The sequence below is a fragment of the Emiliania huxleyi genome (assembly GCF_000372725.1).
Source record: "Emiliania huxleyi CCMP1516 chromosome Unknown EMIHUscaffold_188, whole genome shotgun sequence".
Taxonomy (NCBI): Eukaryota; Haptophyta; order Isochrysidales; family Noelaerhabdaceae; genus Emiliania; species Emiliania huxleyi.
Genome location: NW_005200712.1, coordinates 32,491 through 42,156, shown reverse-complemented (window position 1 = coordinate 42,156; position 9,666 = coordinate 32,491). Strand labels below are relative to the sequence as shown.

Here is a 9,666-nt window from a genome sequence, read left to right as displayed (position 1 = left end):
GTGCCAAATGATCTCGCGCTCCGCAGAGCCCAGGGTGGTGAGCAGAAGCGCCGGTCCCGACTCGATACGCGCGGGCGCGCTGCGCCAGGCCGCGAGGGAGAAGGCCGAGAAGCAGAAGGGCTCGAAGAGGGCGTCCAGGCCAACGGACGCCGATATCCCGCGCAGCAGCGAGATTATGCTCCCCGATCTCCAAGGCTAGCTGTCCCGCGGGGTGAAGGACCTCTCTATATGAATGTGACTTGTGAGCGCGAACAACAGCATGAGAGATGAGAACTTGAACACGACTCACGAGATGGCGGTCCCCGTTCGAGATGTCATGGCCTCTCAATACAAATTCAAGATTATGTGAACATCACAGGCCAGCGCACAGCGCCATAGGAGGTATTTTCTTCTCAATAACAAGGCTGTGAAAGGTGCGGTTTGTTCCGAAATGGAACGTTCCGAAATGGAACTGTACTTCCTACGCAGACTTGTGTGGAGGCTCAACGCGTGCTTGAGGTATCGGTGGAGAGAAGCGCCGCCCCCGGGCACGCACCCCAACCTGGTGGAAGCTCTTTGGCCAACTACCCCCGGCGGCTGCAAGCTGACCTAAGTCGCACCTCCCTCGCCGCGGTTCCCGCCCAGCGGGGGCGGCGCAGCATCACGGCGCCGGCCATATCGGCCGCCGGGAGACACGGCCGCCGTCGCTGTCGCCCGCGGTTTTACGTGGTGCCCAGCCCGCCCGGCGCGCTTAGCGTCTCTGAGCTCTCCCCCTGCCCGCCCTCGCCGCCCTCGCCGCCCTCGCCGCCCTCGCCGCCCTCGCCGGCCGGCGCCGTCTCTGCTGCTGCCGCCGCGGCCGCGGCCGCCTCGGCCGCCGCCATCGCCGCCTTTTTCCATGGTGTGGAGGCACGGTTTTTATCGACGCAGCAGATGCAGGTGACGGTTCCGGCCGGCGTGACGGTGGGCACCATGTTTCAGGTCAACACTCCGACAGGGCCAATGCAGGTCATCGCTCCCGTCGGCGCAGGGCAGCAGATGATTGTGAACGTGCCCGCGGCGCCGGCGCCAGTGGTCACAGCGACGGCGGTACCTGCTATGGGAGCCCCTGTGGTGGCGGCCGTTCCTGTCAGCGATGCGCCGTTGGTGATAGCAACGCCGGTGACACCAATGCAGGTGGCACCGACACCTCCGCCGCAGACGCAGCAAATGACGCGAACGGTGGCCGAAACTGCTGCCGGTGGGTCGCAACCACTGTGGTCGGCGCAGGAGTTAAACGGCTGCTGGATCAACTGCTACCCTAATGACTATGCCTGTTCCATCGCAAGGATGACAAACGAGGGCGACGACGTGAGGATAGGGACCGGCGTCTGCTGCGTTCTCTTAATCCCTTGTCCTTGCCCTTGCGGCGAGAGGTGGCTGCGCGAGGAGGGCACCAACAACTTCTACAAGTCGGACCATGTCGACAAGTTCACCTCCAAGACGAGTATCGAGAATGGGGCGGCGTGCTCGAGGAAGATCTGCTGACGGCCTCGGCACACGGTTTACCTGACAGCAAGGCGGCGGCGCACAAGGGATCGCACGCACAGCGCGTCACGCGCAAGGCAAGGGATATCACGAAGCGTGCGACAGGTGGATTGTGTGCGCGGTACTACGTATACGTAGTAGTTCATAGCGAGTCAGAGCATCCACTTGCCTACTTTGGAAAGCCGCTCACCCTATCGGCGCTCGCCGAGCCGCGCTCGCTTAGCCGACGACCGTCCGGCCATGGTTCGGCTCACGCGCGCGCGCCACCGACTCGTCCGGCTTCGAGCCCCACGCCGTCGGCCGCGCCGCCGCCTATCCAGCCTGCGCGATGGCGGGAGATGCGAATGAACGCGCGGAGGCGTGTGCGCGTGGGGAGCTTGCGAGAGCGTGCAGAGATGATGCGGTTGGAGTTGCAGGCCGCGGTCGGGGTACAAGGTGCGCTCTGCGAAGCTGGCTACCCGACCGACATGCACCTGGCAGTCCGCGAAAGCTGTCAAAGCCCCAGACGCGGTGCACGAGCGACCGCTCTGTCAAGTACGGATCTCCCCCCCGCATGGGTACCCTCTAGGGCCCCCGCCGCCCGCGCCCCCCCAGAGGGTTTGTACGTGAGTTGGGTGAAATGTGTCATTCCGTGATGGAAGTCATCTCGTTTCGCGTTGACATGTTCGGCAAAGGTACAACTCTAAGGGGGGCAAGGGAGGCGAGGGCAAAGGACAAAAAGGCGGTAGTCTACGAGGGTCGTCATGCATCAGCCCGCCGGCCACGCCAACGCTCTCGACGAGAACGGCAAGCCCAAGCTCTGCCTCATCCTCAAGCCCCTCTACGGCATGAAGCAGGCGGGGCGGCGCTTCCAGCGCGCTTTCTTTGCTTGGCTCGAGCGTCCCCGCGACGAAGGAGGCGCCGGCCTCATCCCGTCCAAGGAGGACCCCTGCATCTACCGCATCACCACTGAGGACGACGAGCTCATCATCGGAGTCTACGTCGACGATCTCATCATCTTCTACGACGCCGAGGGGGCTCTTGTCTCCGACTCGCTCTACGCGCAGTTCGTTCGCGACATCGACGCCTCGTGGAAATCTGAGGACGAGGGCCCGCTCTCCGACATCCTCAACGTCCAGGTCACCCCACTCGCCGAGGGCGGTGTTCACGTCGGGCAGGGGCCGTACGTGCGCAAGCTCCTCGACGAGTACCTCGACCAGATCATCGCCGAGCTCCCGAACCCCGCCGAGCCCGGCGCCCGTCACTCCAACAACACGCCGTTCACCCTCAGCATCGCAGAGCGAGTTCAAGCGGCCACCGACGACACCAGCGAGAGGGAGCTGCGCGTCGTCCGCCTCTTCCAGAGCTGCCTCGGGGCTCTTCTCTACCTCGTCTCGAACACGCGCCCCGACATCGCGCTCCCCGTCGGCCTCCTCTGCCGGGCCATGGCGAAGCCCACACCCGCTCTGTTCGAGGAGGTGTACTGCGTCCTGTGCTACCTCCGCGAGTACCCTGACCTTGGTCTTACCTACAACGGTCGGGGCGAGTCGGCCGCCGACGACGAGCTCCACGCCTTCAGCGACGCCGACTGGTCGGCCCGTCGATCCACGTCTGGCTGGCTCGTCCGCCTGTGGGGCGCCACGCTTGACTGGAGGGTTCAACAGCAACCCACCGTCTCCCTCTCTTCCTGCCAGGCCGAGATCATGTCCGCCTCGGAGGCGACCAAGGACGTCGAGCAGTACCGGCGTCTGCAGGAGGAGGTCGACGCGCTCCCCGATGGCTCCCCGCGCCCGCCGACGAAGCTTTACGTCGACAACCAGGCCGCCATCGCCTCCGCCTACAACCCGGAGCACCATGGCAAGCTCAAGCACGTCGAGCGACGCCACTTCTACATCCGCGAGGCCATCGAGGCGCACCGCCTCTGCGTCCCCTTCGTGCGTAGCGACGCCAACCTCGCCGACTTCTTCACGAAGCCGCTCAAGCCCAAACGGTTCTTCGAGCTTCGTGACAAGATCATGAACATCAAATCTCCGGTCATGAACATCACGTTCCCTAACGCATCGTGATCCGAGAGTGCACGGTTACTCGACTATGTCGTTACTCGACTAAGTCGAGGGGGGGGACGTCGGGCCGAAGCCCGTCAGGCACTCTCTCCCTAACCCTAGCCTTCTCCCGAACCCTAGTGTGTTTTGTTGCCTCCGTGCTTTCACACTCGTCTCGTCGTGTCCGTCCACTGTGATTGCGGCCGTCCACGACTACGTCGTCTCTAGAGAACGTATCAACCCCCTTCTGGTGCCGACCGCGCCCCCGCGGGGCACGGCCGGACGTCTCTCTCTCAATCACTTACGTACGAGTAAGTAATTGTGCCGGGTGTCGCGCAGTCGCGCAGCCTGGCGTGCGAGCATCTCCATCGAGTTGTCCGGGAGTACCCGGGTGGACCGGAGGCAGCAGCGGCAGCAGCAGCAGCAGCAGCAGCAGCAAGCAGAATGTCCTGCGCCTGCCTGGGGGGGGGGGGGGTGCCGCGCCGAAACACGTCGAAGGTGACAGCAAATAGCTAGCAATGCGTCTTCTCTTCTCCGTTGCTCTCCTCCTCGCTCCGGCGTCGGCGCTGCTGCGCCAGCCGGCGCTGCTCCGCACGGCGCCGGCCGCCGCGCCCCTCCGCGCGGCCGCCCCGCAGATGATCCTCGGGAGCAAGACCTTCCGCAAGGCGGTCCTGAGTGTGCGCCGCTCCTCCACGATTAAGGGATGCTCGCCGGGTGACGGCAGCGTGGGCGGTGGCAGCGGCGTGGGCGGCGGCAACGGCGCGCAGATGTCGGCCGGCGGCGACGACGACGAGAGCAACCCATTCGCCAGCGCGTGGAAGAAGTACAACGAGCTGCTCGACGAGAAGCCGCTCCTAATGAAGGCATTCACGTCCTTCCTCGGCTTCGCCATCGGCGACATCCTGGCCCAGATCTTCATCCAGAAGCAGGACTTCGACTGGTGCGCTCGGGAGCGCGCGGGGGTTTGGATCCCACACCCATCTCTTTGCGCGCCTGAGCGGGCGGCGGGAGTGGACGCATTTGGCGGGCCCGCGCACGTACAAGTTTTGCTCAGCAAGACCTCCATGTCCCCAGGTACCGGCTCTTCCGCCTCGCCAGCTTCGGCTTCCTCGTGCACGGCACCTCGTCGCACTGGCAAGCCCGCCCCCCCTCTACTCCCCCAACGGATGTTTCGCCGGGCCGCCCGACGCTGCCACGCCGCTTGTTTGGAAGGTTCTACGGGATGCTCGACAGCGCCATCCCCGGCAAGGGCGCGCAGCCGGTCTTCACGAAGGTCTTCATCGACCAGGCCCGCGCGCCTCCCTCCTCCCGCCGCTCCCCTCCCTCCCCGCGCCGTGCCGCCCCCCTCCCCCGGCGCCCGCCCTCCACGCGCTGACGGGCAGGAGGCGACCAGCACCCGAGGGGGGCGGCAGAGAGGGGGAGGGAGAAAAGGGGGCTGCGGTGACGCTCGTGGCGCGGGGATGCGTCCCAGCGTCAGCGGTGGCGCCCTCGGAGAGGTCGGAGACGTCGCCGCCCTGCGCCGTGCTTCGCCTGCTCACTCCAGTCGCCGGCGGCCAGGTGCTGTGGAACCCAGTCTTCGGAATCATGTTCTTCTTTTTTATGATTCCAGGTGCTGTGGAACCCAATCTTCGGCATCATGTTCTTCTCGTACGTCGCGTGCCTCGAGTGGAAGGGCCTGCAGTACGTCATCGACAAGACCCGCAACGAGCTGATGACGAAGGGGCCCTCTTTTCGTCATCCCCCACACCCCCCCTCCCCCCCTCACTCTCCCCCTGTGACCCCCGACCCGCACCGTCCGCGCCGACACGGCGCACGCCGACACACCTCTGAGCGCGCCAGAGGCGGCCCTGGGCGTGGGCACGCATGCCACGGCGCGACGCCCCCCGCCGCCCGCCCGCGGCAGGTGACCGGCAGCTGGAAGGTCTGGCCCCTCGCGCACGCCATCAACTTCCGCTTCATCCCCAGCTCCCAGCGCGTCCTCTACATCAACAGCATCCAGATCGGCGGGCGGCGCCGCGCCGCCCCCCCCTCGCGGCGCGAGTCGTCGACGCGTCCCCGGCACGCCCGTAGGCTACAACTGCTTCCTCTCCCTCATCTCGAACCGCGACGCCGAGGCGGCGTAGGCTCGGCGGCGCCTCCTCGCGGGGGCGGCGGGCTGCGGCTCCGACAGGCACCGCGTCTCGCTCCAGCGCCAAGCCTTCTGCGTGTTTGCGATTGCGCCTGCGAGGCGGGCCGTGTGGGAGCGACGAGGATTACGACATGTGCATGCGACGCATCGATGGTCCTTGTTTTCATGCTCGACGGCGCTACACGTTTCACGCTATAGCCATACGCGCTCGATAGACGATACGCGCTCGATACGCGCCACGGGGGCTCGCTGCGCGCCAGGTAGCGGATTGCGGTTCCGCAGCAGTCTGTGTATGAAATCCAGATATGTCCAGAAACTTGCTCAGATAAAACGGGGACAACACGAATGCAGAGTGCGCGCGCGAGCGCGCGAGACGTGAGACTCTCAGTCTCTCGCGCTCACCGCACGACTCTCGCTGGAACGCTCCCCCCCCGCCCGACTGGGTCCGCTACACCGTCCGCACCGGCCGACAGCGACACACGCAAAAGACCAACCGGCGCGCCGCGGGATCCGGGAACTGGTCTCGCGCACACACACCTCCCAGGGCTCGACGAACCGCGCGCCGGTCCGGCACTCAAGACGCGAGGCTAGCTCCGCCTTCCCCCGACCCTCATCCCAACCATCTATGACGGACGGACGCGTCGCCCGCCCGCCGTACCCCCCACACCAACCGCACGGCCCGAGGGGCCTTGCGCGCGGGCGGCGCGGGGGCGGCGGGCGGACGGCGGGTGTCCCGCTCAGCGCCCGTTCGGAGAGCTTCAGTCGAGCTCCATTGGCTGCTTGGCGGCCTCCTTGGTCTCCTTGGTGTTCACGAGCTGCTTGACGGTCTTGTTGATCGAGCCGTCCGACATGACGAGCATCTTTTTGTTGAGCGCGCGGTCGTCGAAGCCCATCTCGGCGAGGTCGTCGAGCATCGTGTCCCACTCCACCTCGGAGAGCGCCGTCAGGGCGGTCACGCACCGCTCGAGGTTGACGCCCTCGGCGCCCGTGTTCTTGTCGACGACGCCGCGGACCAGCTCGGCGTCCTCAAAGCCCATGGCCGCGAGCTCTGCCGCGGCAACCTCCTTCAGGGCGGACGCGTCGCGCGTAGCAGCCTGGACCGCCTCGGCCGCCTCGGCCGCCTTGCGAGCTGCCTCGGCCTCCTTGAGCTTGGTCGTCGCCTCGGCCGCCTCGGCCTCAGCAGCCTGGGCGACAGCGAGCTCCGCAGCGAGCTTGGCCTCGTCCTTGCGAGCCGCCTCGGCCGCCTCGGCCTCCTTGTGCGCCGCCTCTGCCGCCGCGGCCGCCTTGCGAGCCGCCTCGGCCGCCTCGTTGGCGGCGCCCTCCGCCTCGGCCCGCGCCTCGGCCGGGGCCTCTTGGTTGGGCGCGAAGAGCTCCTGCTCGCCGACGGGCACTCCGGTGCGCTCCTCAATCATGCGCTTGAGCGTCTGGACGTCGGTCGACTCGTCGACGCCCTCGAGCGTCAGCGCGCCGTGCGGCCCGTGCACGACAACGCGGCGGCCCGCCGACGGCGCCTTGGCGCGCTCGTCGTCGTCGTCGTCCGCCTCGTCCTCGTCGCCGTGCGGCAAGGTGCGCGCCGACGCGAACATCGCGACATCCTCCGCCGACGGCTCCTGCACGGGCCCGTCCGGGTCGGCCACCACCTGAATGTGCACCCACACGCGCTGCCCAAACTTGCGGCGGCCGTGCGGGCCGGTGAGGCGCCAGTAGCCGACGTAGCGGCCCGGCTCGGCGGGCGCGACCATGTCGACCGCCACATCGACGGCCGCGCCCGGCAGCACGGGGCCGATGTCGGGGAGGTCGACGGCCGAGTCGGCGGAGAGCTGGTCGCCGCCGACGAAGGCGAGCTTGCAGCCCGGCATCCACGGCACGGTGCCGGAGTTCTTGAGGCGCCAGATCTTGGTGAAGGCGGCCCGCGGGGCAACCTCGGTGCCCTCGTGCACAGACACGTCAGAGACGAAGCGCGCCGCCAGACGGCGCGGGTCGCCGTCCGCGCCGTGGCCGGACTCGCGGTGCGGGTGGCACGCCCGCCGCCCGGCGGGGGCCCACGGGGGCGCCCACCGCTCTCCCGGGCCGCCGCCTCCGAAGCCGCCGCCTCCGAAGCCGCCGCCCCACGAGCCGCAGCGGCCGTAGCCTCCGCCGCGGCGCCACGGGCCGCCGCGGCCGCACGGCGGCGGGATGGCGCAGAAGCGGAGCTTCTCCGCCTCGGGGAGCTTGTCGTACTCGGCCTGGCGCGGAGGGGAGGGGGGGGGGGGGGGGGCGGTCACGGATGTGTCCTCGGCTAGAGATGTACTCCGCGGCTGTGCCTCGGCTAGGCTAGGTCCCTCAAACCTGGCAAAGGTCGTAGTCGTGGCCCGAGAGGTGGTAGCGGATGCCGACGATGGGGGACATGCCGCTCTTGTCGCACGTCACGCCCGGGTGGAAGCCGGTCGCGTCCGAGGGCGGCGCGGCGGCGCCGGCCTTGCGCCGGAATGCCACCGGGTGGATGGCTTTGTAGAGCGGCTTGAGGTCGGCGGACAGCTTCTCAAACTCCGCCTCGCACAGGTCGTAGTCGTGGCCGATGAGGTTGTACCGGAGCCCGACGATGGGCGACATGCCGGAGCGGTCGCACGTCACGTTCGGGTGGTAGCCTTCCCGCTCCGGGTCCGACGCCCGCGCCGCCGCCGCCGCCGCCGCGCCGGCCGCGGCGTCGGACGCCTTTGCGGCCAGTCCCGACGCCAGGCGGGCGGCGTGGGCGGCGGCACCGAGGCCGGTGGCGGCGGCGCCCGAGGCGGACGAGGCGCCGCGCGACGCCGCGTTGGCGGCCGCGTTCGCCGCGGCCGACGCCGCGGTGTCGAGCTCCATCTGCGAGAGGATGCTCTGGAGGGGGGGCGGCAACGCGCTCATGACTTGCGGGAGCGCGTCGGCCAGGTTCTGGAAGAAGACGTGCGGGTTCAGCTCGGCCGGCGCGGGGGGGGCGTTGGCGCCGCCCTGCGGCGCGGCGTCCGGCGCCGAAGGCGCCGCCGGGGGCGGCGAGGTGGTCGGCGGGGAGGGCCGCGCCGCGGCGGGCGAGAGCCCCTCGACCAGCTTGAGGCGGAGGACGGCCGGCTCGGTCTTGAGAGCGAGGGAGACGGCCTCCTGCAGCTCCTCGTCGGTCGAGACGTTGATGTCGTCGTCCTCGTCGTCCTTGTAGGTCAGGTAAAACTTCGGCGTCTGGAAGTTGTCCGCGACGCGCTTCTGGATCGATGCAAACGTGAGGTGGTCAGCCCGTGCCGTCCAGCGCCGGGTCTGGTTGTTGCCTGAGATCTTCACGATGACGGTCGCCATCTTGTTCTGGGACTCTTGTTCGGGGGCAGGGTCTGGGCCGCTGCCTTCTTTCTCTGCGGGGGAGGGGCGGGGCGAATCGTTAGATGGCGGTGTGCACGCGAGCGGGATCGCGAGATTAGCTCGTTGTGAGGGGTGGGCTGGGCGGGCGGCGGGTGTGGACACGCTGGCTTGGCGCGGGCGGCCCCACGGGGTGGGGCCCGGCGGGAGAGTGGAGCGAGACACTTGAGAGTGGCCGGACCTGCGCTGGGCTCTTCTGGGCTCTGGACGACTCTCGATGACTCCCTGCTCTTTTTCTTTTTTCGGAGTGCTGGGGGGGGCGAAAGGGAGAACGTGGCCCTGAGTTATGTGTACGCCAACTCCGGGTGTGTGGCAGCCAGCTGGCTGTGACCTGTGTGTCTTGTGAGCCTGTTTTGTGTCTGTGTGTCGCTCGTGCGTGTGCCGTGTCGTCATCATCTGTCTAGCGTCCACCCACATCGTACCGCGTTGGTGTCCAGTCCGAGCCTGGCTGTTCTCTTCACCTTCCTAACTAACTTGTAACTATAACTAATCTCACTCAATTTTTTAACAAAGTGGCAAAATCTGAGGCGAAACCGAGGACATTTTTACTCTCTACTCTTCTCCCTCGCTTGCCACCGCGTGCAGCAGCACAAGGCGCGCAAACTCAAAGACAGCGCCGTGAGCGTGAGAGAGCGCGAACCAACTGCAACTCCC

General features: G+C 67.5%; 3 protein-coding genes across 3 annotated transcripts; 2 read left to right on the top strand and 1 right to left on the bottom strand.

Annotated features, from left to right (window-relative positions):
- Positions 1–430: 430 nt before the first annotated feature.
- Positions 431–1,503, top strand: EMIHUDRAFT_233078 (hypothetical protein; the record flags this gene model as incomplete). The annotated part of the gene is made up of 3 exons (XM_005782634.1): positions 431–472; positions 916–1,065; positions 1,177–1,503. The coding sequence occupies 3 exons, from the start codon at positions 431–433 to the stop codon at positions 1,501–1,503; spliced, it is 519 nt and encodes a 172-aa protein (XP_005782691.1).
- A 2,520-nt stretch (positions 1,504–4,023) lies between these two features.
- On the top strand, positions 4,024–5,956 carry EMIHUDRAFT_442561 (putative peroxisomal membrane protein). The gene is made up of 6 exons (XM_005782633.1): positions 4,024–4,464; positions 4,599–4,658; positions 4,737–4,812; positions 5,134–5,240; positions 5,424–5,525; positions 5,594–5,956. The coding sequence occupies exons 1-6, from the start codon at positions 4,043–4,045 to the stop codon at positions 5,865–5,867; spliced, it is 1,041 nt and encodes a 346-aa protein (XP_005782690.1). The 5' UTR covers positions 4,024–4,042; the 3' UTR covers positions 5,868–5,956.
- Positions 5,957–5,962: 6 nt separating this feature from the next.
- Positions 5,963–6,661, bottom strand: EMIHUDRAFT_365512 (hypothetical protein). The gene has a single exon (XM_005782632.1). The coding sequence runs from the start codon at positions 6,564–6,566 to the stop codon at positions 6,411–6,413; it is 156 nt and encodes a 51-aa protein (XP_005782689.1). The 5' UTR covers positions 6,567–6,661; the 3' UTR covers positions 5,963–6,410.
- Positions 6,662–9,666: the final 3,005 nt, after the last annotated feature.